The sequence below is a fragment of the Ailuropoda melanoleuca genome, chromosome 17 (genome assembly GCF_002007445.2).
Source record: "Ailuropoda melanoleuca isolate Jingjing chromosome 17, ASM200744v2, whole genome shotgun sequence".
NCBI classification, from domain to species: Eukaryota; Metazoa; Chordata; class Mammalia; order Carnivora; family Ursidae; genus Ailuropoda; species Ailuropoda melanoleuca.
Genome location: NC_048234.1, coordinates 30,375,127 through 30,402,738, shown reverse-complemented (window position 1 = coordinate 30,402,738; position 27,612 = coordinate 30,375,127). Strand labels below are relative to the sequence as shown.

Here is a 27,612-nt window from a genome sequence, read left to right as displayed (position 1 = left end):
CTCCATTACCTACGTATCAAGAATGTACATCCGGTTGTGGCCCCGGTCTTCAAAAAAAGCACATGTGGCTGCCTTGTGGCAGATAACAAATATCTCGGAATTCAAACACACAGTGCCACGGTGGCAACTGGAAAAGAACGGATGGCAATTAAATGTCGGCTTGACAGAAAAATGAGAAGTTAAGCTGCTGACAGAAAAAAGGAAAAGGTGTATTATTCCATGCCTGGACCAGATTGCCTGGCTTGCCCACGGTCAGTAAAACCACGGAATGCCTGTGAGATGCTGTAGCCGGCAAGCAACATCCTCACGGCATCTGGGGCAAGCCTTTATCGGTATCTGGTCTTGGATTACAAAGCAGGTACTTAACGGCACAGATAATAGATTTAAAAGTGCGTCCTACCCACAGGACAGTGGGCAACTCAACAAAAGAAAACTAGACATAAAGTTTTAAAAATGCAAGCAAGCTTAAAGATTTCCAGACCTAGGATGAAGCATGCTAATCTCTCATGGCATATTCTGTGGTCTAGAGTTAAAGAACAGACAGGGAAGAAAAAAAATGGGAGATTTTTATAACTGATGAAAAGCTTTCCAATGACATGGGCTAGACCTTTTGCTTGCCTGAGCTCACTCCCTTTTTCCTTGTTCTCCATATTTTAGGACATTTGGTCTTGTAATCTTCAAGCTCTTTCCTGTTGAAAATTCACATGATTTTAACTAGCCATAAACATCCTGCAGAGAATGTACAAACAGTAAGTTGCTATGTCAGACGTGTCTGAACCATACTTATTTGAAGCAAAAGGATTTACTGTTGAACCTCGATCTCCTTTAGTCATTATAGGACTCTCTTCTACAGTTACTGAGTCAGAATAGAAAATGGTAGAACCTAGGAGGAATGACTTAGAGAAAAATCTAGCATTCAACCACCCTCATTTACCCCGCGAGAAACCATACTTTCTAAGAATTAGAGTGGCTTGTCCAGAATCACACAGCCCAGGAGCCCCAGGATCAACATCGGTCCCCCTTCTTAACCTGGCTCCCCTACACAGACGTAGTAAATCAGGTACTAGGGATGACCTTTCAAAATGAATACAGACTTGAAATATATTTCTGATTAATTACAAGAGTCATCTGACAGCGCTGTTCATCTCTGTTCTCCCAAGCCTTAAAACTGATCTCTAAATTAAATTCCCCAGCCAGTATAAATTGGGACCTTTCGGCTGTCTGCTACAATACAGCAGGAGAGAGTGTCTCTGTATGTCAGGGTTGGAGCTCAGCCAGCTGGGGGTTGTACAGCCCCCGGAATCTGATGAAAAAGTGCAGGGGTCTGGTTAGAATAATGCCATCTGTGCCTTTAGCCAGGCTGACTTCTTCATGAAGGTGAAAATCACAGCTCTGAAGCAAAGGAATCATGGGTGGCCCTAAATTTTCACCAGATGATTTCTGCAATTAACCCCCCCCCCAAACTTATGCTTTATTTGTGCCGAAGGGCTCCGTATGGCCCGTTCGCGTGCTGTGCTGTTTCGTTTATGATCTTAAACTGTCCCAGATGCAGTTCAGCATTTTAGGTTGCAGGGTAATAATGAAATAATTAATTGTCTCTGTTCTCTCATAAGTGCCAATCTGGAGATTTTGGAGATGTGAACAAGAAAAACCACAGAGATAGAGAACCGTTTGTTCAGAATTTTAAGATGACCAAAATGTGAATTGGAAACCTACCAGAAGGCATATAGCAACAGGTCTTTATTATGCTCAGTTTATGTTCTTGGATATCCTATCAGAGAAGATGAAATGGTTTGCTGGTGAATAGTAATGTTACAAGCTCAAAACAAAACAAGATAATCTAACACACTCGAGCTCCGGTTAGCTCAACTGGTTTGAATTATTCCAGTTTACGATGGACTCTGGGATACTACCTGTTTAGAATAAAAGGAACCATGTGCATGTTTAAGATATTCTGTTAAGGTGATTAATGAAGTACTTTTATCCTATCATATCGCAGGAGCACTGAATGCTCCTTTAAGTGGTAGTCAGGGCAACAGGACAGAAAGCAGAGGGGTGTCTGAGTGGCTCAGGTCAAGATCTCATGGGTCTAGGGACCATGCCCCATGTGGGGCTCCCCTCTCAGCAGGGAGTCTGGTTCTCCTCCTTCCTCCCCACTTGTGCTTTCTCTCTCCAATACATAAAATCAGAAATATACTTTGAAGGAGGAAAAAAAAATTACAGCTGCTAGGGCTGTAATACCTAAGCTGCCCCAGAAAAATCAACCCTAAACCATAAGTATGCAACGATCAATAGATTTCCTAGATACCAGCACGTGCTAGTTAGAAAATATGGCATCTTTTCCATTATAATAGCAACAAGACCCCAAAATATGTAGGCATAACACTAAGAAGAAGAATACAATATAGAATTAAAAGATTTCAGTAAGATGGGACATGGTCTGTGTTTTAGATGGAAAGACTGTATATTATAAAAGCAATTCTTCCCATGAGATTGCATGTAAGTTCACATGAAATTCCAATGGGATCTTTAGAGGTAGACTTAAGAACTGCTACGAAAACAAGATGTTCAACAGAGTAAAATATAGTGTGGGTGTTACCAGATTAAGAATTCTTAGAAAAGGAGGTACTTGAAGTGACCCTGGCATAAGAAATAACTCTATTCTACTGTTATAAAGGAAGGGTCCTGGGATCGAGCCCGGCGTGGGGCTCCCTGCTCAGCGGGGAGTCTGCTTCTCCTTCTCCAATAAATATTTAAAAATAAAGGCAAGGTCCTAAACTAGTAAAAGAAGGGATGAGAACCCAGCCAATAATGTCTATTTGGAAAAGAAAGACAGTTTTATCTCATACCATATAGCATAAACTACAATAAGTTCCAGATGAATTAATGGCCAAATGTAAAAATCAGAGATTAGAAAACAATGCATGTGGATAAAGACTAAAACTTCTTTAAAAACAACTAAACACACAAGTGAGATCTGAAACGATAAGCCCTACCCTCCCTCCAATTTTCTTTTTCTGTCAAAACAACACCACAAAACAAAACCTACATTTTGGAAGCAAGCAATAACTGAGGAAATGTTTTCAGCAAATATAGTAGTTCCCCCCCACTCTTGTCTGCGGGGGATACTTTCAGTGGATGCTCGAAACCGTGGATAGTACCCAACCCTCTATATACTGTTTTTTTCCTATACATACATACATACCTGTGATAACATTTAATTTTTAAATTAGGCACAGGGAGAAACTAAGAATATAGAACAATTATATCAATATACCGTGCTAGAAGGATGTGAATGCAGTCTCTCTAAATATCTGGCTATTAACGTGGCATTAAGCTATTAATGACCAGAAGATCATCTGCTTCCTGACCGTTAATAAGGGGCTACTACTGGGGAACTACTGTATGGAAAAATGTGAGACACAATAACATACAAAGAGTTCTGATGAAGAGATAAGAAAATTGGTACCAATGTGAATAGAAAAATGGATAAAATATAATTGTTTAATTCCTAGAACTACCGAGGAAAAAATGATTTACTAATAAAGCTGTAAAAAGTTTAAACTGTTCTTTTTTTTTTTTTTGGTGCTTTTTTCTTTCCACTCAATTTTGGCAGGAATGAGTGTAATAAACGCACAGCTGTCACAGCATAGACTGGTACATCTTGTCTGGAAAGGAATGTGACAAAATGTGTCCAAGCTCTCAAACTGATTATTCCCTTTGATGCAGTAGTACGCAGAACTCCATTCGAAGGAAATAATTAAAATAATGATGTTCATCCAAACCTTATTTAAAGGAGTGTAAAACTCCAAGCAAACTACACAACCTGATTCTGTATTAAATATAATACAGTCATAGGATGGACTGTTATGCTGTCTTTTAAATATTTGTTGTGAGGGTACGTGACAACAGAGAAATATGCCCTTAGTAACCACAAGAGGAAGAAAAAGGATATGAAAACTCTACAGTGCTTCTAGCTTTGAAGAACAGAAACAGCACTATCTGAATATTCACATGCAAATACTTGGGGGGATAGAAAAGAAGATGGAAGAAAATCGAATAGGGGTAGGAGTTGATCTCTGCACAGTGGGGTGATGCACGAGAGTTCTTTCCTTAGCCTGTGTCCCTGCTGGAAGCCAGCTCACCTGCATAATCCTCTGGACCGTAGTCCTCGGTGGGGTCTTCGACTCGGCTATAGCGGACCCGTTCTACTTTGGGAAACTCGTTGGTCGGTGAGTAGGGCTGCACGGAGGTGCCGTAGAGGACCAAAGACCATTCTTTCAATTTCCCTGGAGAAACGATAATGAAACCATAGCATGACCACACATGGTCTCTGGAGCTTTACAATTTCTTTAATTACGTCTCATTTAAGAAAAGCAACAGAATCATGGCAAACATGTTCATATGAATCATTGCATGGGGTGCAGAGCTAGAAATGCTCCTTTTCCCCCAGTTGCAGAATTAACTAATAGACATATCACATTATTTACTGAGCACCGACTGGAGGATAAGCCTTAATTTAATCAGCATTTATAGGAAGACTGAGACATGAACACCTCTCCGCTGGACCAAGGGGTGAATTTCAAATTATGGATATTTTGCAAGAGAACCTCAGAATTTTGCAGAGGCCTTTTTTGAAATAAAAAAAATTTTTTTTTGGTGTTATCAGACTTATCAATAAGACAAAACTCCTTTGTTCCACCTAACTGAATTAGTCATTTAATCTTACGAATACATCACTATTTATACTATGCTATAGACCTGAGCTGTCCAGTGGTGGCCCCTAGACACATTTGAGTATTTAACTAAAATTTAAAAATTTAGTTCCTCAGTCATACTAACCACATTTCAAGTGTTCGATAGCCTATGTGGCCAGTGGCCACTACAATGGACACCACAAATATAGAGTATTTCCACCACTGCAGAATATTCTAGTGGACAGTGCTGCAATAAAGCATTTTCTGGTCAAGACTGCCTTGAGACAGGAGCCATGAGTTTTAACTCCTTTGCAGAGAAGGTTCTCAAAGAATATTTTGCTTTAGTCCTTATTTCTTGCTTTTTGTGTGAATAAAGCTAAGAAATAAAAACTGCTCACAGGTCACTAAGCTTAAGAGTCACATAAAGAATCAACCATAAGCAGAAGTAAGACAAAACCATTAAGAACATGGAAGTATGGTGGTAGGAAGCAGGACCTCCCGGAAGGTCCCTCCTCCACTTAACCAAATACAGAGAATTCAGGCATGGCTGGGGCCAGGGTTCTGCCAGCACCCTGACAGTGGTGAACTTGAGGTATCAGCTGATCCATCTGTTAAGTTAGAATTCAGTCAACGTTCACAACAATTGGGAGGTAGGCACTTGAACTCCCAATATATGGATAAGGAAGCAGGCATAGAGGTCGTTCATTTTCTCAAAGGCACTGAGAGTACAGACTGCTATTAAAATCCATCTGGGGGTTCCAGTTTAAGACGACAGTGTATGAAGATCCTGACCCCACCTCTTCCTACCGACTCCCTGACTCTACAGCTACATAGGGAACAATTTCCTCTGAAAAAGAAAACGAAACCGATAGTAGCTGAGTGGTTCCTACACAATTGGACAAACAAAAAACCCACACGCAAGCAGGTGAGAGAGGCCGAGACACCATCTTGCAATAAACCTCGCCCCCGGCACTGTGACCTAAGTTGACTCAAAACCCCAAGTTTGTCCCCACGACGCAAAAGGTTTGAACCCCATATTGGGTACCCCAATTTTTAAGACCTGCACCGGAGACGAGCCCCCAAAACATCTAGCTTTGAAAATGAATAGGGCTTGAGACCCACAAGTCTACAGTGAACTGGCTAGTTTTGAAAGAGCTTGCATGTGTGGACCCCACCCACTCCAAGGCTCGGTACAGAGGCAAACAACTGAAGATCACTGACTTTCCGTGAGAGAGGCTTAGTTGCTTACCTTAGCATACAGCTAGCGGCTATGGAAATACTCTCGGGTGGGCGCCATCTTTGCTCTCTCCCTCAGCCTTGCTCCAACTCACTAGTATTTCCCAGCAGGAACCTGTACTCTCATCTGGCACCCACATTTTTATGGCTGCTTCCCAGGGGACACCTCTAGGTTGCTGGCACTGGTGGCCAGCAGGGCTTATGTTTACTGGTAATACAGAACTGTAAACAAAATTGACAGATATATTCTTAAGCTCACTCAGAAAAAGAATCAGAGATGAAAGAGGAAGGGGGCAACTGGGTGGCTTAGTGGATTAGGCATCCAACTCTTGATTTCAGCTCAGGTCATGATCTCAGGGTGGTGAGATCGAGCCCCACTTTGGGCTCCATGCTGGGCGTGGAGCTTGCTTAAGATTGTCTCTCTCTCTCTGCCTCCCGCCCCTCCCCAGCTCATGCACTCTCAAAAAAAAAGTAAAGAGGTGAGGTTATAACTAAAATAAAAATAAAACCCATGAAAATATAACGTATTATAAAACACTATCATCAACTACACACCAAAATGAACCTAGAAGAAATGGATAAATTTTTAGACCTATACAACCCACTAAGATTGAATCATTAAGAAACAGAAAATCTGAACAATTACTAGTAAAGCGATCGAATCAGTAAAAAAAAAAAAAAACCCTCCCAAGAAATGACCAGAACTACATCTTCTCTAGTCAATTCTACCAAATATTTAAAGAATACCAGTCCTTCTAAAACTCTTCCAAAAAAAAGAACATTTCCAAACTCATTTTATGAGGCTAGCTAGCATTACCCTGATTCCAAAACCAGATAAGGATGCCACAAGAAAATCCCTGATGAACATAGATGAAAAAGTCCTCGACAAAAAAATAAGCAAACTGAATTGAACAATACATTAAAAGAATCATATACCATCAACCAGTGAGATTTATTCCAGGGACGCGAGAATATTTCAACATTCACAAACCAATCAATGTGATTCACAACTTTAACAAAATTAAGGATAAAAATCATATGATCATCTCAATAAATACAGAAAAAGCATTAACCGATTTCAACATCTATTTATGATAAAAGCTCTTAACAAAGTGTGTATAAGGCGAATAATAAGCATCATAAAGTTCAGGAACAAGACACTCACCACTTTTAGTCAACACAGTCTTAGAAGTCCTAGCCAGGACAATTAGCCAAGAAAAAGAAAGGGCATTCAGATTAGAAAGGAAGAAGTACGTCACTATTTGCACATGCTATGGTATGGTCGATGAAAAACCACAGAGATGCCACCAAAACCCGTGCGAACTAATCAACCAGTTCACAAAAGCTGTAGGATACAAAATGCATAAACACAAATCTTCTGCATGTCTATACACTAATGAACTATCAAAAAGAGAAATTAAGAAAATCCTATTTATAATTGCATCAAAAAGAATAAAATGCTTAGGAATTTAGCCAAGGGTTTTGGTAAAAGACCTGTACATGGAAAATTATAACACATGATGAAAAAATTGAAAACACAAATAAATGGAAAGATATTCTGTGCTCATGGATGAGAAGAATATTGTTAAAATGTCTGTACTACCCAAAGCACCTATAGATGTAATCCCTATCAAAATTCCGATGTCATTTTTCATATAAATAGTACAAGCATTCCTAAACTTTTTATGGAACCACAAAAGGCCAAATCACTCTTAAGGAAAATGAAGCTGGAAGAATCATGTTTTCTGGTTTCAAAATATAAAGCTATGGCAATCAAAACACTATGGCATTGCCATAAAACAGATCCATAGATCAACAGAAGAGAATAGCACACAGAAATAAACTCATGCATATATATTAAATTAATTTACAACAAGCAGCCAAAAATACACAACGGGGAAAGGATTTCAATATCTGACGTTGGGAAAACGGGACAGCCACATGCAAAATAAACTGAACCACTATCTTACATCAGACACAAAAACTAACTCAAAATGGGGGCACCTGGGTGGCTCAGTCGGTTAAGTGTCTGCCTTTGGCTCAGGGCGTGATCCCAGGGTCCTACGATCTAGCCCTGTGTCAGGCTGCCTGCTCGGCGTGGAGTCTGCTTGTCCCTCTCCTTCTGCTCCTCCCTCCCCCTCTGCTCCTCCCTCCCCATCACGCTCGCTTGCTCTCTCTCAAATAAATAAAAATCTTAAAAAAAAAACCTAAAAAACTCAAAATGGATTAAAGATTTGAACATAAGACTTGAAACTATAAAATTCCTAGAAGAAAACACAGGTGGTAAGCTCCTTGCCATCGGTCTTGGTGATAATTTTTTCACATTTGACCAAAAGCAAAGGCAACAAAAGGAAAATTAGTCAGACTATATCAAACTAAAAAGCTCTGCACGGCATTGGAAACCATCAACCAGATGAAAAGGTAACCAACCTACTGAATGGGAGAGAATATCTGCAAATCGCCTATCTCCTAAGAGGTTAATATCCAAAACATATAAAGAACTCCTACAAGGCAATATCAGAAAAATAATCTGATTAAAACATGGGTGGGGAATATGAATAGACATTTTTCCAAAGATGACACACTTGTGGCCAATAGGTATGTGAGAAGTGTTCAACATCACCCATTAGGGAAACGCAAATCAAAACCGCAATATCACCTTACACCTACTAGAATGGCTATTACGGAAACGTCAAGAGTTAGCAAGTGTTGGTGAAGATAGGGAGCAAAGGGAACACTTGTGCACCCTTGGTGGGAATGCGAATCAGTGCAGCTAGAATAGAAAACAGTAGGGAGGTTTTTCAAAACATTAACACTAGAACTACCATATGATCCAGCTCTTTCACTTTTGGGTATTTATCTGAAGAAAGCAAAAGCATAACCTTGTGAAAGTATACGTACTCCCATGTTCAATGTGGCATTATTCACAATAGCCAAGATATGAAAACAACCTATGTGTCCATTGATGGATAGATAATAAAAAGGTAGTATATTTTTACCAGTGGCAAATAATCTTCAGCCATAAAAAGGAAGGAAATATTGCCATTTGTGAAAACGCGGATGGATCTTGAGGGCCTTCTGTGAATTGAAATGTCAAAGACAATACTATATGATCTCACTTGTATGTTGAATCTAAAAAAACAGACTTTGGTGATCATTTTGCAATATGTACAAATATCAGTAGGTTGTATGCCTGAAACTAATTTAATGTTACATATCAATTATATTTCACTTAAAAAAAAAAAGAAAATCCATTCAGAATCCAAATGCTGTTTTTGTTATTGTTGTTAGCGAGAGCAAATGCATGAGCAGGGGTGGGTGGGGAGGGAGAGAGAGGGAGAGAAAATCTTAAGGAGGCTCCACACCCAGTGTGAAGCCCAAAGTGGGACTTGATCTTACGACCCTGAGATCATGACCTGCGCTGAAATCAAGAGTCAGATGCTTAACCGACTGAGCCAGCCAGGCGCCCCAAATGCTGCGTTCTTAAACCATTATGTGAAACTGCCCTCCTGTTTACTTCCAGGAGTTATGGACTTGAAGCTTGAAAAGGAACATATTCTGTGGCACATTCATCGTGGTCTGACATCTGCACGGACCAGCACATTGGTTTATATGTGGTTTGCCCTCTGCCAGCTTTTCTTTGGACTTACTTATTAACGACTATGCTTTTCATAATTAGGGAGCTATTCAGTCTCAGAATTCCAGGTGTTATACAGTAAGCAGTGGCAAGAAATGAATGCCCACGCAAAATTCATGACCTGCTTGCCTTTACAGAGCAACGCAAAAGAGAACACATTTTTCTTAGGGCAACTCTCAGGTATACAAATGAGGCATCTAATTAAAGGACACTATAGGAAATCCAATCCATCACTCACCCTAAAACCTGGCTCATCTAACTCAAGATCAGTTTGGATCTGAAATTTACCCTTGTACAATACTTGGAAGAATGCTGACTCAGAATTGATTATTTCCATTTGTGTCATTTCTGAGCGTCTCAGAAGCCCACTGGGGACAGACTTGTTGGGCAATTCATCCCTTTATGTTTCACTTATTATGTAATCTTATTTTCTTAGAATCTGCCACAATTCATATCAAATCCAGCCACATTTGGGCCATCACGGTTCCCTTATCATCATGTTTTCCATTTGCTAAATTACTTACGAGATTTTGCAGCTGATGATGCAACTTTCGGTTAAGAAATCACTGTGCAAATACCAAATGAGAAAAATCTGTTGTACATGTTGGTACATAAATGCAGTCTGCCCGGGAATGAAAAGCCAAGACAGGTCTAATGTGTAACAAAACAAAGACAACAATAAAAAAAAAAAATCCTTCAAAAAATCCTTACTATGGACTTCTGGTTCAAGATGGTTGACAGGAAGACCGTGAACTCACCGCCTCCACAGACACACCCAGTCTACACCTACTCATAGAGCACTTCCTCCGGAAGTAGAACTAAGTGCTACCGAACAGGTTCCACACGAGAAAAGACAGACCGTGTAGAGAATGGCAAGAAAGATGGAGACACAGTCATGAAGGGACTTTCCCCTCGCCCAACACTGTGACCCGCAGCAGTTTAAAAGGGCAATGAGAACACAAAAGATCCAACCAAATGGCAGGGGCAGCTGCTGGAAAGAGCTCCAGCTTGGAGGGGCTGGCGAGTGCCACAGTTTGCATTCTCCCTCCACCTTGATAGCACACACAGAAGGGTCTGGAGCCAAGGCTGTCCTGTTGCCTCAGCGAGCTCTGGGCCCTTAGTCCACAGTGGCCCCCAAAGCCCTGGGGCAGAGAAAAAAACAAAACAAAACAAAACAACAACACCATGTTTAAAAGAGGAACTAGAATATAAAGGATCCAGCTAGAACTTGTCCAAATGGTGGGGAGCTGCTGGAACTCTCCCTGGCTCAGAGGGGCTGGTGAGTGCCATGGTTCGCATTCCTCTTCCACCTGGACAGTGTAGACATGGTCTGGGTGCCCCAGTCTGTTACTCCATGAGCCCCAGTCCCCTAGCCCACAGCAGCCCCAGCTGTCCCACCAAGGCAGTATGAGCATGGGACACCGGGGTCAGTGCTCACTACAGCTCTAGCCTTCTCACCAAGGTGACACAAGTGCAGAGTGCCCAGGAATACTCTAGGCGCACAAGTTGGCTCACAACTTGCCAGGACCCCGATGCAGGGCGCCCCATGGCCTGAGCCCTCTTGGCTCAATATGGAGTTTGTGTCTATCTCAGCTCCAGCTGCCATCCCAAGGTGCCCTCAGCACAAAGCACCCCAGGACACCCTGGCTTGTAGCCACTTCAGCTTCAGGTGTCCTACCGTGGTGCTGTCTGCTCAAAGAGTGCTGTGACCCCCCGGCTTACACGTACGTTGGTTTCAGCTGCCCTGTCGGGGCCCCCTCTATGTAAGAGAACTGGGACTGCCCCAGTCTCTGTCCATTTCAGTGTTAGCTATCTTGCCAGGATACCCTCTGCACAGAGAGTGCTGTGATCCCCTGGCTTGCACCCACTTTAGCTTCCGCTGTCAGACGATGGTGCCCACTGCACAGATTGCCTCAGGACTACCCTGACACACCTCAGGCCAGCCCACCAGGACAGCCCCAGCACGGAGTGACCTGGGACCCCCAGCCAGCCAGCTAAAGTCACCAGGCACATACAGTCTACACAGGGGAGGACCATACACAAGATCATTCCTTCTAATTTAGGATAAGGAGCTGCTCTGCCTAATTCTTAGAAACCACGCAGAAAGCCAAGCAAAATGAGTAGACAAATGAAAAGAATGAAAGAACAGACAAACCTCAGAAAAAGAACTAAATGAAATGTAAAGAAGCAATATGCCTGCTAAACAATTCAAAATAATGGTCATGAAGATGCTCAAAGGACTAAACAGAAGAGTGGAAGAGCTCAGAACTTCAACAAAGAGATAGAAAATACATAGAAAAACCAATCACAGTTGAGAACACATTAACTGAAATTAAAAATATACTATAGGCAATCAACAGTAGATTAGAGAATACAGAAGAATGGATCGATGATCTGGAAGACAGGGTAATGGGAAGCATCTGAGCTGGACAGCAAAAAGAAAACAAAAAAATTAAGAATGAGGATAGGCTAAAGGATCTCTAGGATAACATAAAATGAGCAACCATTCACATTATAGGGACCCCAGAGGGAAAAGAGAGAGAGAGAGAGAAAGGGGCAGCAAACTCATTTGAAGAAATAATAGCTGAAAACATCCCTATCCTTGGGTAGGAAACAGATATCCAGGTTTAAGAAGCAGAGAGAACTCAAAACAAGATGAAACCAATGAGATTCACACTAACACAGATAACAATTAAAATGGCAAAGATTAAAGACAAAGAGAGAATAATGAAGATAAAGAGAGAAAGTTAGTTATGCACAAGGTAAACCCCATAAGGCTTTCAGCTGATTTTTCAGGAGAAACTTTGCAGGCCAGAGGGAGTGGCATGATATATCTGAAGTGCTAAAAGGAAAAAAAAAACCAGAAAAACAAAACCCACAATTAAAAATACTCTACCTGGCAAGAACATTCATTCAGAATTGAGAGTGAGATAAAAAGTTTCCCAAACAAAAGTTAAAGGAGTTCATCACTATTAAACTAGCCTTACAAGAAATGTTAAAAGGGACTTTGTTAGTTGAAAAGAAACGGCCATAATTAGAAGGAAATTATGAAAGGAAAAAAATTTCATGAGTAGAAAGTAATATGCAGTAAAGGTAGTCGAACAATTACTTATGGAGCCAGTATAGAGGTTAAAAAGCAGAAGTAGTGAAGTCAATTATACGTAAAAAAAAAATTAGTTAAGGGGAATCATAAAATAAAGAGATGTACGATATGACACCATATACACAAAATGTGGAGGGGATAGTAAAAATGAAGTTCTTTTACAATGTGTTCAAACTTAAGTTATTCTCAACTTAATATAGATTGCTATCTACTTCAGATGTTATACATGAACCCCATGGTAAACACCAACTAAAAATTTTTAATAGATACACAAAAAATAAAGTCAAGCATGACACTATGAAGAGTCATCAATCACAAAAAAAGATAGTAAAAGAAAGGAAGAAGAATTACAAACACAACCAGAAAACAATTAACAATGGCAATGAGTACATACCTATTAATAAGTTATTTTAAATGTAAATGGTCTAAATACTCCAATCAAAAGACAGAGGGCAGCGGAATGAATAAAAAAAAACCAAGACCCATCTATATGCTGCCCAAAAGAGACTCACTTCAGACCTAAAGGCACATACAGACTGAAAGTGAAAGGATATAAAAAGATATTCCAGGCAAATAAGAGCAGGAAAAAAACAAAATAAAAACAGCCAAGGTAGCAATATTTATATCACACAAAATAGACTTGAACACAAAGACTATAACAAGAGACAAAGGAGGACAAGAGGTTATAATACTTGTAAATATCTATGTACAACATTGGAGCCACAAAATTCACAAAGCAGAAAGACATAAAGGGAGAAATTGACAATAATACAATAATAACAGGGGACTTCAACCCCAGACTCACACTGATGGATAGATCATCCAAACAGAAAATCAATAAGGAAACAGGGGCCCTGAATGACCCATTAGGCCAGATGGACCTAAGAGATACACAGAACAGTCTGTCCAAAACCAACAGAATATCCATTCTTTTCAAGTGTACATGGAACACTCTCCAGGCTGGATCACATGTTTTCTGACCACAACAGTACGAAACTAGAAATCAATTACAAGAAGAAAAGTGGAAAAAACCACAAACATGGATGATAAACAACATGCTACTAATCAACCAATGGGTTAATAAAAAAATGCACTGTGACAAATGTAGATGAAAACACAATGGTCACAGGTCCCTGGGAAACAAAGAAAGCAGTTCTAAGAGGGAATTTTATAGCAATATAGGCCTCCCTCAACAAATGAGAAAAATTTCAAATACACAATCTAACCTTACACCGAAAGGAAATATAAAAAGAAGACCAAACAAAGCCCAAAGCTAGTAGAAGGAAGGAAATAATACAGACTGTGGCATAAATAAATGAAACAGAGACTAAATAAACAATAAAAAGATCAATGAAACCAAGAGATGGTTCCTTGAAAAGATAAGCAAAATTGACAAATCTTTAGCCAGACTCATCGAGAAAAATGAAGAGAGGGCCAAATAAATAAAATCAGAAATGAAAGAGAAGTAACAACCGACATCACAGAAATACAAAGGATTAAAGAGACGACTACAAAAAAGTATATGCCAAAAAATTGGAGAATCTAGATGAAATGGATAAATTCCTAGAAGCATACACTCTTTCAAAATGGAGTCAGGAAGAAATAGAAAATCTGAACAGACTAATTACAAGTAAGGGAATTCAATCAGCAATTAAAAAAAAAAAAATCTCCCAACAACAAAAGTCCAGGACTAGATGGATTCACAAATGAATTCCACCAAACATTTAAACAAGGGTTAATACCTACTTTCCTCAAACTATTCCAAAAAATAGAAGAGGAAGGAAAGCTTCTAAAGACATTCTATGAGACTAGCGTTACCCTGATACCAAAACCAAAGACACTACAAAAACAGAAAACTACAGGCCCAAATCCCTGATGAACACAGATGTAAAAACCCTCAACAAAATATCAGCAAACCCAATTCAATGATACTTTAAAAGGACATTCACAGTGGGATTTATTCTGAGACTAAACCATCTGCAAATCAATGTGGTATACCACATTAATAAAAGGAGGGATAAGAACCATGTGATTGTCTCAGTAGATGCAAAACAAACATTTGACAAAATTCAGCATTCATTCATAAAAACTCTCAACAAAATGGGGTTAGAAGGACACACCTCAACATAATAAAGGCCATAAATGACAAACCCATAGCTAATGTTATACTCAAGGGTGAAAAACTGAGAGCTTTTCCTCTAAGATCAGAAATAAGACAAAGATGCTCACTCTTGCCACTTTTAGTCAGCACATGGTACTGGATGTTTTAGCTGTAGCAAACAGACAAGAAAAAGAAATAAAAGACATACAAATTGGTAAGGAAGAAGTAAAAGTGTCACTATTTGCAGATGACATGACATTATATATACAAAACCCTAAAGACTCCATCAAAACTCTAGAACAAATGAATTCAGTAATGTTGCAGGATACAAAATTAATATTTGGAAATCTGCTGTCTTTCTGTACATTAATAATGAAGTACCAGAAAAAGAAATTAAGAAATCAATCCCATTTACAGTTGCACCACAAAGACTAAAACATCTAGGAATAAACTTAACCAAGGAGGTGAGAGATTTATAGTCTAAAAACTATAAAACACTGGTGAAAGAAATTGAAGATGACCAAACAAATGGCAAAATGGTCCACGCTCACACATTAGAAGAATTAATACTGTTAAAATGTCCATACAAGTAATACTAAAATTTGTGTGAAACTACTGGAGACCCCAAATGGCCAAAGCAACATTGAGAAAGAACAAAGCTGGAGGCATCACATCCCAGATTTCAAGATCTACTACAAAACTGGAGTGATCACAACACTATGGCACAAACCCAAAACCAGACACATAGATCAATGGAATAGAACAGAGGGCCCAGAAATAAACCCACATTTATATAGTCCATTAATCTACAATAAAGAAGTCAAGAATATATAATGGGTACTGAGCCAAGTACCACGTAGGGCTCCACGGCGGATAACACAGGTTGCTGTGCAAACCTGTTCGGTCTCCCGCTCCGTTACATTTGTTCTTTCCCTTACTTTGGGTTACAAACAAGCTTCATGCATTAATGAGGACGGAGACAGGCCAAGTGCTTCCATTAACATCGTAATTCCCACACCTGACTTATCTAGAAAGCATTCCTTTTCCTTAGCTCTTAGGCTCACATGGGGCAGAATACCATCATTCAATTTCTTTACTGGTAACCAATTTAGTTGGCACAGGCCAAGCTCAATGTCTTGGGTGCCCTGAAAATTAATTTTAGAATACATTCAGAGGAACAGATAACTAAGGAAACTGTCTCCTCTTACGACCGTGCAGTTGAACCCACTGCAGGGAGACAAGGCTGGCTTGCTTCCGGGGAAGCTGGTTAGAGATATGGAGCATATATTCTGAAACATTAATCAATAGCTGCCACGTTTTATCCTGTACTTGTATCAAAACATTTATTCTTTAATCCTTCAATCATTACCTCTCAGATGGTAACGTTGAGAACTGGAATACATACCGATAACTCAAAGTACAGGATCACATGAGAAAGGATGATGTTGATAATATAAATGTAAAAACACTCCCAGGCCAAAATAGATTCCGTTGTTTGTTTCTGCAGAGTAAACCAAATGATGATAGAAAAGGGAGTTCTTACCTGGAGTCTTGAAGTTCCTCAGCTGGGAGGGGGTATCATAAACTTCAAGGATCCAGTCACCAGTGGCTCGTTCTCCCCAGCAATGAATGGTCATGAACTCCCAGTTTTTAAATCCTTCCATAGAATGATCGAAAAGCCTGCAAGAGAACCAGAAAGCATTGTTTTGTATGTTATGTAGAATCCAGTAAAGGTCAAGTCAAAACCATGATCAGTGATCTTTTTGTATCCATCAGAGGTTCAGCTCAATACTGGAGGCTGTCTTCCTCCTGGATGTTGACCCAAACACACGTCATTGTTCTACCCCAGGCAAACAGGCACGGTGATGGCCTCATAAGAGCAAATCTGGAAGGGGTAAACACTTGGGTACCAGGAAAACCAGGCTATGATTCTACCCACAAGAATGATAGTACCAAGTATTAAAGATGTGGAGCAACTGAAACTCTCTTATACCACTAATGGGAATGCAAAATGGTAGGGCTGCTCTGAAAACAGTTTGGTAGCTCTTCCCATGTAACTTAACAATCCCCCTCCCAGACATTTACCCGAGAAGTGAAAACATACGTTCACACAAAGAACTCCACATGAATGTTCACAGCAGCTTTATTCGTAATCCTTGAAAACTGTTAACAGCTCAAATGTCCCTCAACTAGTGAATGGGTAATCAAGTTCTGGTATATTCATATGACAAAATACTACCTGGTAATAAAAACTATTGTACTACTAATAAATACAACAATATGAATTGATTTCAAAAGCATTTAAGCTCAATGAAAGAAGTCAGACACAAAAGACTATGTGCTGTAAGATTCAATTTATATGACATTCTAGAAAAGGCGACATAAACAGAAACAGATCAGTGGATGCCAGGGGCTGGGAGGGAAGAAGCAGCATGGTGGAAATTCTGGGGGTGACAGAATTGTTTTATATCTTGAAAATAATGGTGTATGGTTATACAATATCTGTCAAAAATCATTAAATTACTCACGTTAAAAAGTGAATTGTGCTGTATGTAAATTATGCCTCAGTAAAAAGACCCTGCCACTCATCTTAACCAGTTCAGGGAGTCATGCCTGGAAGTTCGGCCTACATTCTGCTCTTCAAGCTCTTCTAATGATTTTCTAAGCTCCGAATTCCCTATATGAAATCTCTTTCTCCTTGACATAGCTAGAATTGTTTCCTGTGATGTAACCTGGAGGGATATAAAATATGAGGGAAAATAAAAGAAGAAAACAGAATCCTCATTAAGAATAAAAAGATGTCAATAGGTAATGTATGAAACAAGCACATGAAGAGGGATATCATTGATCTAGACACATTATATTGAATTGACGACCCAAAGAACTATTAAGAAGATTTCTATAGAAGGATGCCTGGCTGGCTCAGTCAATAGAACATGAACTCTTGATCTTGGAGTCATGAGTTCAAGCCCCATGTTGGGTGTAGAACCCACATATATATTTTTTTTCTATAGAGATGGGACTTAGAAGGTTAAAAAGTAAAAGATGGGGCAAGAGACAGATTTTTTTTTTAGAATACTTAAAAAAAATTATGTGCATCTATTATTTTTGTTGAAAAAATAATAAAACTAGAGAAAGAATTTGAGAGAGAGGCAAACAAGAGAGGCAAAAATATCTCTAGTATTGTCCTAGGAGCAACTGTGTCCAGTTACCGGGACTTATCTGTCCTTCTGTGGAGACAAAGTTGATGGCAACTGGATGTTGATGGCTATTCAGAACATGCAATCAACTCTCCTTGCTTTAATTTCATGCTCACCAAGGAAATTGGTGGGTATAATCTGACATTCTATGTATATCTTCCCATTGGGAGAAAAAGTGCCCTTCTGAAACCAAAAATAACAAAAAATAACCAGTTTAATCTCCTTATAATTTAATATACTAGAATTCTATCGTTCTATCCTGAAACTGAAGGGTTGGTAGGCATAACTGGAACGTATTAGGTAAACGGCGGACACTCGGTTGTTTTCCCTAGAGAAACGCAATGAGCAGGAAAATCACCTCTATGTGTTCCTCAGCCCTTAGAAGAAGAAAAAGGGCAAGTACTTATCAGCATTCTCCAAGTGTCCCATGGTCGGAAAATTTGGGAAAATCTGAGAAAGGGAGAGGTAGACTCGAACAGATCTCTCTACTGGAGAGCATCACAGATCTCTGGGATGTTCAAACATGTTTTGTTAATTTCCACATAGGGGTTAACGGTAGGAAGTGATTTTCAAAGCTTCTATGAGTGAGAAGCCTGTTTTTCTCTTTTTAGAATATCTTTATACTATCTGTAAGGGTTCGTTCTGAAGAGAGGAGTGTGGCATTTCAATGAGAACCATAGTGGATGCGGCAGCTTACCGTCCTGGTAACAGGGATGGAAATGGTGGTTCCTTACCTGAATGTCTTCCTAGTATAAAAGATCTATTAAAGAGCGTCACTGGATTAGGGATGCTACATTTTGTAAAGCCCTTACATTGCACGCACTACCACAACAGGGCTTGGTTAAGCTTATGACTTAAAACTAGACTTGGCCAGGAAGAAATTGCTGGCTCATCATATAACTGACTTACATACAGAGACTCCGTCTTGTAAACCCAGAGGGTGGGTATGTCGGATGAAAAGGAGAAACAGCGGTGGGGGAGGGGGAGGCTTTTCAAATCGCCCTTCCTCTCAGACAGATGTTGACAAAGAAATGTGTGGAGGCAGAAACAAATCTAGAACCGCTTCTCAACCCAAAGAGCTCTGATTTAGGCTTGAGATCGCTGAAGCCATTGTGCCATTTGAGGGCACCAAAGCAACTTGTCACATAATACCTTTCCAAGAGTGCCAAACTTAAAAGCAATTCCCAAACAGTTTAGACAGAGCATTTGGCTCATTGCCTCACGTCCAACAACTACAAAGGAGACTTGAGGCTGCCATCCCATGAGGGCCAGTCTTGTTTCCACAACCCCAGCCAACTTCTAATTACTCACGGGTCAATTATTTGGATTGACGGATTAGCGGACCCTGTGTTTCTCCCGTTCCACCTTTTCCTGTCCACCTTTGAAAAGCATTCCCTTGCTGCCAATCACTTTTAAATCACATTTGGAACCCAAATTAAACATAAACTGGGTGCCAAGAAGAAATATCCATAATCGGCATTCAAATAAGTGTTTCAAAGCCCGAATATAAACGGGCTTTGTCTCTCCAGCTAAGCGGTTTCCCACCCCGGTCTCTTCCCTTTCTGCAGAGCTGAATGCTCATTAATTTCATGTGGACATAAAAGTTGAGGAGAGGAATTAAAAATGCAGCCAAACACGATCATTGCATTTTGCTAAAAGAGTTGATGGGGAAAGAAATCGACACTGATGACTGCTGTTGTTTCGACTAGCTGGCCATTCACGTTCCTAATCTCACCCCATTCCTTCTAACGTAGCACTTAAACTATTCCCGATTTTTTGGGCCTCGTAATAATGAACAGCCCTGCCTCATCTATACATCACAAAAGGTGACACCAGTAGTAGATTCGATTTGTGTTGCAAACAACACTCTTGCCCAAGACAACCAAGTATTAAACCACCGGACACCAGCTAAAGAGACTCTAATTGTGTGGTCTCCCTTTATCAACTGAAAAGTGAAGTGCCCAGTCCGAACGTCTGTGCTGGGCCAACAGTGGAGAAACCCAGCACACGCTGACATTATTAGCATGGATAAAATGTCAATAAAGCAGGGCCAGCGTGCGGAAGGCTGGAGTAATTACCTCCGTGGCTGATCCCTATCTCCTGTCGCAGCGAAACCCTGTCTGTCAAAGTTGACTTCACAATCATGTGCTCGATGAACGGATATATGCCCGTGGCAGCACAAATTATGCACCCAGTTATTAAAATGGTGCCCCACAGCCCTATCCCTGTGAGCGGTTTTCAAATAAATTACTTTGGATGAAGCCTGGTAGAAAAGACTGCCATTAAGTGTGGTACATCCTTTTGAGGAATTAACTCAGGAAATAACTCATATAATTAGTGTAAGCTTTCTTCCCCCTTTCACTTAAAGAGTCTAGCCAAGGTGTCAAGGCTACAACATTCTTCAGTGGTGTTATGGTAACTAAATAATAAGACATTTTATAAGCACTGACAGCTACGTGTTATCTTATAATTATTTCTAAAATTATAAGTGGATCTTAATTTCAGAATCATCTACTACTCCCCAAACAGTACTTATGTTCACTACAGAATTAGACTTTGGACAGATATTTTTAGAAGCTTCCTTTTTTTCTTTCTTGGTCTCTTAAAATACTTAATTATTATTTTCTTTTTCGTGCTTTATCACAATGTAACGTAGAACTTACAGAATGCTTGAAGCGCTCATTTGGCTTAATTGTCATTCAGTTTTTTGATTTTCTTTAGCTGCTTGACTTTTGCAAGTTTTAAATGATTTGCTTCTGAACTAGGGTATTTAAAACATACTATTAAGTTTTTCTATCTCTCCTAACCGAAATTACTTCTCTAAGAAAGGTGGAGAGAGAGGTACTAGTTCCAGAAGTTTGGAATACCTAAAAAGAGGAGTTTTTAAGAAAAAAAACCCCTTTCAACCTGCATACTCTTACTCACTGACCAGGCCCCAAACGCATTCCTTCTTGTAGATCTACGGTGTGCGCACGTGATCTTGCAGATTTATCCCATTTAAGAGTGGATGGCTTTTATCTAAGTATCTGTTTTCGATTACAGACGCCTTTGTAAATTACTTGCGCAGCACCCAGCGGTGTTCTGCCCACAAGTCTTTTGAGGACACGAAAATAACAAGAATGTTGTATGAAAAGCTGGGTGATCTTCTCAAATCGGTGCTATTGGAAATGGGGTCTGTGGACAGGCAGCTTCGACAACACCTGCGAGCTTCTTAGAAATGCAAATTCATGGACCTCACCCAGACCTACAGGATCAGACTCTGGGAGAGGGGCCCGGCCATCTGTGTCTCATGGAGTCGTGCACCAGGTGCTTTGAGAAGCACTGTGTAAATAGCGGTTAGCAGTTATGAAGTGCTTACTGTGTGTTCTAACAACTTGCTGTATGTGATCTTACTCAATGCTTAGGACAACCGTGTGAGGCAGACGCTAACCACGGCATCTGCTTTCTAGATGAGAGACTCGCTTTTCAAAGTCAAACGTAAAAATTGGTGAAATCAAGACAAGCCCAGCTCTAACTCCAAAGGTTGTACCTTCTTTTGGAGAAAGGAAGAGGGTTCTTATGGTGAGGCCTTACTGGATTGTAAAATTTCCACTGCAGAAGTGTAATTTTTACTGCAAGCCACAAATGCAGTTCTAGGGCATGATACTTTACAAATGTCAATAGTCTGTCATTGAACATTTGGGCAGCAACAGAAATGACTCAAATATAAACACCACATTTAAACACAGTTAATTATAGAAGCTTATAGGTTTTGCAGACTCGAAAGTGTACCTTCTCTCTACTTAAGACCATAATTAGAAGCAGAGATATTCGTCTGTAATCAAATTTAGAAAGAAAGGCAAAGTTTCAGCTTTCAGTCAGAAGCCAAAATTTGGAACAGAGAGCCAATATAGCTACACTAAATCTCAAACTCGCTGACTTGGGGGGAAGGGGAGATTCAGGGGGAGAAAGACTGCTTTTCATAATTCTAACAAATGCAGCTGAAGTAAGAATCTGATGAAACCAGCTTTTCTTTGACAACTTTCACATAGGCAGAATTTGAATACGTGGTAGTCTAAAAAGGAGGCTTAAAATCTATAGTTGTCTCATGGGGCGCCTGGGTAGCGCAGTCATTAAGTGTCTGCCTTTGGCTCAGGGCGTGATTCCGGCGTTCCGGGATCGAGCCCCACATCGGGCTCCTTCTCTGGGAGCCTGCTTCTTCCTCTCCCGCTCCCCTGCTGTGTTCCCTCTCTCGCTGGCTGTCTCTCTGTCACATAAATAAATAAAATAAAAAAAAAATCTATAGTTGTCCTTGTCAAAAAACATATTAAAGGAACCCAAGCCCACCTAGATTCCCCCCCACCCGCCCCAGCCAATGCAAGACCTCCAGATTCTCCCCAGAAGTAAATCATCTGCGATTAGTCAGTTGGGCTTTTTGTGAGGCGGGGTGCACAGGCCAAGAGGAGGACCGGGAGGTTGGGAGGGCAGGAGAAAACAAAGGGATTAGAAGAAGCTAACCATTTGCCCATTCCAGGCCCGCTCCGTGTACTCAGCGCTCCCACCCACTAAATTATCAACCTGGCTCGCCAGGGGTGCTCGCCCGCTGAGCTAATGGGGCACGCTCAAGTTGGACTAGCTCTGAACGCGGCTGAGTGCCTTCCAGGGCCCAGCACCTGCAGATGCTTGGGTAAACGTTCTTCCTCCACCAGCTGTTCTCCACGGGAGTTCCAGCAAGTGCCCGTCAGCCAGGACGGGGAGGCACTGAGGGGTTCCAGACGGCCCACATGGGCCAAGTGCTCAGCGACCTTGCGGAAAACGGATTCCCCAGGAATTGCTCTGTTGTGGGGATAAACAGCACTGAAACACGTGGGGACAGCTCTCGGCCACCTCAGCTCTACCTCTCAAATGACCCCTCCCTAAGGAAACTTCCTGTTGTGGCCCTTAGAGGTCTCTTTCCACTACACGCTATTCTTCACTTGAATGTGGTTCCTCCTTAGAAATCTTGACTTCTTTGAAAGAAAGATAAGTGTCCAACCGGGGAACCATTTATTGGTCTCATTAATAATCTCTGACACACAATTTCCTTCCAAAACTTGACCTAGTCACCTTTCCTTGAGGAAGTATGATTGCCTTGCAGGCCAACGTGAAGGACACCAGGAGGGGAGCAGGCCTTCCCTTGAGCCTGTCCCCACCCCTCTCCTCTGCTGCTTGTCCTCAGCTCCCAGTCCAGGGAATGTGCCTTGAGTCAGGGCCAAGGTGAGGGGACACAGGACTCCTGGCCATTAGGTCAGAGGCTAAAAGGTTCTGAGTAGAGATTTCCTCTTATAAAAGGAGAGCTTCAAAAAAGAAGAAAAGAAAAGAAAAGAAAAGAAAAGAAAAGAAAAGAAAAGAAAAGAAAGAAAAAGAAAAGAAAAGAAAAGAAAAAAAAAGGAGAGCTTCAGAATATGCCAGAAGGAAAACAATGCCAAATGAAACTGTCTTTCCTTAACTGCTTTGGTGGAAGGGATGCCCCCAGCACAGCCAAGACAGGGGAGCCTGGCCTTGGAGGCCTATGTGCTTTTGGGACTGGGTGCCACTGTTTGATGCTTCAGGGCTCAGCTGCTCAGAGTGACGTGTTTGGGGAACCGCAGACAAATGAATTCATAACAACCTTTACATCTCTGGGGGGTCTCAGGCCTTCTGCCCCTCCGGTCCGTCCACCTGCTTTGGGTGGCTACTTCCTCTCAGCACCGAGAGGGAACACATACAAATGAGCAGCCCTTGAAGAAAACATTCCAGACAGAGAAGGCACACGCCGGGTAGCAGCCTTATTTCCAGGGGGTTTTGATGGGGGAGACGGAGGTCAACTTCACCACCGCCGGTCACTGAGCATCTGAAATACCTGTTTCTTTTCTCAGGTACGAGTCAAGCAGCACTGCTGGGTTCGGCACTTTGCAAAGAGCAAAGCAGATGTCCACTGCTGGGCATGCGAGCCCGATGGAAGCCAGCGTCACGGGTAATCCACCAAATACTGTGGCAGGACGCCCAGCTCGCCTGCTTACCAGTCTCTCCACTGAAGACCCTCTGGGGGGAGGCTCACGAGAAATACTGCAATAGGCAGGAACAGCCCAGAGAGTCGGAGGACTCTGAGTTTTCCCAGCCCACAGCGACCGTGAAGGGACTGTTTCTTTCCAACAGAGGAGGCTCGAGGGGCATCGGCCGCACACGCGGGACGCAAACTTTGCGCCTCCGCGTTTCACTTGGATTCTCTTTCAAGTTTCTGCAGATGAATAAAGGCGAAGAAAAAGAAAGAACAACAGAGAAGAACGGCTTCCCTCGCTTCAGTGGCAACAGCTAGTGTGACCTCCGAATCGCCGCATTGTGCCTCGGAAGGCGCCGCCCACTGCAAAGAAACATCTGGCAGGTAGCAGCTGAGAGCTCTGTGTGCAGAGGGAGGAGGGCACGGGTGGCACGTCCAGTGGTCTGATGCCAAAGCAGCCGTCCCTTCTTTGCACCTGCATCCACTTACTCTGGCCAAGCGGCGCCTCCGAAAGCACCAAGCCCACGTTTTCCCATGCCCTCGTGGAGGACGTGAGCTTTAAAAGAACGCAAGTCTTCCAAGCACAGATGGAAAATGTAATTAAAGATTTTGGATTCTGTACTCCCAGTTACTATCATCCAGAAATGCTACTGCTCTCTCTCTCACAGTCCCAGGGCGGACGGAGTTGGGGATTTTGCAAAGCAACTGGCACTTTGCTCAGTCTTGCTTTCGGCTCTCCAGGACTACATCAAACCCTGGCCTTTCAGCCCTGCTGGTTTGTTGTCAGCCCTAACGAAGACCACCACTGCCACGGTCACCTGGCTATGTGGGCCGGTGGCTACGTCTGCATAAAAGGTTGGCTTTCATTTGGACTATATATGCCATTCGCCATAAGACTTTTGATCCCATTAAATGTTCGTCTTGGAGGAAAAAAAAAAAAAGATCAAATTAAAGAAGGACTGAGGCTTCTGGCTGTAAGTTGATATTTTAGAACCATAGAGGGAACAAAGTGTATAAGACAACCTGACATCTTCCCCATGCTGGGCCCACTTTTTGACAAGTACTTGCTGCTTATGTTCCCAACCATTCGAAAACCTATGGAGCAGAAGAAAACAGGTGCTAGAACATTCTGGCCTTTCAGCAGGATCGTGGCAATACCATTACCTCCTGGATCAGTGTTTGGAGGGAGCAGGGAAAAGGCAAGAGGCTAAGAAGAGAAACTAAGTACCCTCTTGAGCAATAAAGACCAAAGGGCCAACCTTTAGAATAGGGGTCTGCAAAATACACTCAGTCTTCAAGCCAAATCCAGCTTGCTGCCCGATTCTGTAAATAAAGTTTTATTGGAAAACAGCCACGCACATTCATTCACACCACCTAGGGCTTTGGCGCTCCGACGCAGAGCTGAACGGTTACCATAGAAACATGGCCTGCAAAGCTCAAAACAGTTACTAACTGGCTCTTCGCAGAAAAAAATTTGCCCACACCTGTTTTAACACACACAGAATTTCCTTTAACGTTCTAGGCCTGGGCAAGAGAATTCAGTTAATCTTAACAAATGCCAACAGATATTTAAGGGCATGGGGGAGAAGGTCAAAGGCCAAAGAGTTCGTGCTCTGCATTTCTTTGTGAGGACAGACACAGCAGGTGGCCTTCCATCCGTCTGCGGCATCAGTGCAATATTACCCAAGGAGTAATGTTACACTGTCCCGTGTCTACAGATTCTAGGCAGTTTTCCGTGCCCTCATTTTTAAAAAGATTTTTATTTACTTATTTTAGAAGGGAGGAGAGGGGTGGAGGGAGAGAGAAAGAATCTCCAGCAGACTCCCTGCTGAGTGGGGAGCATCTGACGTCTGACTTGATCTCAGGACCCTGAGATCATGACCAGAGCTGAAATCAAGAGTCAGACGCTCAGGGGGCGCCTGGGTGGCTCAGTCGTTAAGTGTCTGCCTTCGGCTCAGGGCATGATCCTGGGGTCCTGGGATCGAGCCCCGCATCAGGCTCCCTGCTCCGCTGGAAGCCTGCTTCTTCCTCTCCCACTCCCCCTGCTTGTGTTCCCTCTCTCACTGGCTCTCTCTCTCTCTGTGTCAAATAAATAAATAAAATCTTAAAAAAAAAAAAAAAGAGAGACACTCAGCCGACTGAGCCACCCAGGCGCCCCTACACGCCCTCATTTATGAGAGCTCAGACTGTCCCATCTTGACATCTAAGTGCCCCCTTAGCTGATTCTTAGGGTTGAGTCAGGACAGCCGAGTGCTGGGGTCGCCTGTACGCGCCAGTGGCCAGAGGCCATCACCATACCTGTTGGCCAACAGCTGGGACCTGGTTCCCGAGGGCGAGGTCAGGTAGATGGCCAGGTCTCCCCTCCTGGGATGGGTGATGGTTATGCGTACGACGACGTGCTCCAGGTAGTTGACGTGGTGGTTGGGGTTATCTGAGCAGCCCGAGGCTTTGTAGATGGAGCGCACCGCGCTGTTGGGCCGAATTGTTCTGCAACGGAGAGAGACAGAGTGTGAGCAGAGTGCATGACGGGGCTGGGCTGGGAGCACCTGTGGGCTTGGAATGATGACACGATATGATGCAAGCCGCTGGGGCTGGACCCTAAATGACACAGCGCTCTCATCCAAGGTCACTTCAAGGTTAACCCTGGTTATTAGAGAGTGGGAAAGATGCAAGTGAGAGAAAATGGGGGAATTAAAGGTTCCTTTATCGTTGCGCAGGGAGTGGTTATTGAACTTGAGGGTGTCACCTTGTTAAAACGCAGGGCGCCGTGCCCCTGCCTGCAAGGCCTAGTTAGTGAGGCTGAGGTGGGCTCCGAGAATGTGCATTTCTCACAAGCTCCCGGGTGACAGTGATGTTGCTGATCTACGGAATACACCTTCTGGACTATGGGTAGCGGGTGCGGTCGTGCAGGGGAGGCTTGGGGATTACCATGACCTTGGTTCAAATCCCTGCTCTAGCACATCCTTGCTCTATGACTCACGGGGCACATGCCTCCTCTGGCCTGAATGTTCTAGGCTTCTTCGCTAGCTTCCTCCTGTGCCACTGTCCCTGCTGAACCCTGGGCTCCAGTCACACGGACATCAGTTCAAGTTGGGGGGGATTCGTTTCCCACCCCAGAGACTGTGGCTGAAGTGTTTTTTTTTTTTTTTTTTTTTTTCTTTTTTTGCTGTTGTTCCTATGGTTGACTCTCCCTTCCTGGTCAAAGCTTCAATTTCACTCCCTGGGACTGTCATTGAACCACATGAAAGATATGCCCCCTACTTCTTATTTTCTATCCATTTTATTTCCAACCTATTGTTATCTTTATCTACGATGCTGAAAATATAATTCATAATTACACGTTATGGAGCTCAGTTTCCAGAATATCAGGTTTAGTTTTTTGGAGTACATTTGACTTAGGGAGAACACTTGCACCACTAAATAGAAATATTGGCTGAGTAGGAACCTTTAGAATGCCCATCTGTAAGGGTCCTTCAAATCCCCTGTTAAGAGATGCTTTTAAGGCTCCTTGGGTCCTATTATGTGGATTTAACAGCTTAGCATCCTAGACATTCTATGAGAATTTTATAATTACGTTAGGAAAAAAAACCCCAAAACGACACAAGCTTTGCTTCCATGGACAACAAAGGGCTGTCTAGAG

The 27,612-nt window shown here is 42.1% G+C and overlaps 1 protein-coding gene across 1 annotated transcript in view; it reads right to left on the bottom strand.

Annotated features, from left to right (window-relative positions):
• The window catches only part of PCSK5 (proprotein convertase subtilisin/kexin type 5), a 309,676-nt gene that overhangs the window by 21,609 nt on the left and 260,455 nt on the right, over positions 1–27,612 (bottom strand). Inside the window, exons 12-14 of the mRNA XM_011231366.3 lie at positions 26,271–26,459; positions 16,318–16,454; positions 4,146–4,289 (exon numbers count right to left, since the gene is read on the bottom strand). Of these exons, the coding sequence (XP_011229668.1) occupies positions 4,146–4,289; positions 16,318–16,454; positions 26,271–26,459 (470 nt within the window). The remainder of the gene's footprint in view (positions 1–4,145; positions 4,290–16,317; positions 16,455–26,270; positions 26,460–27,612) is intronic.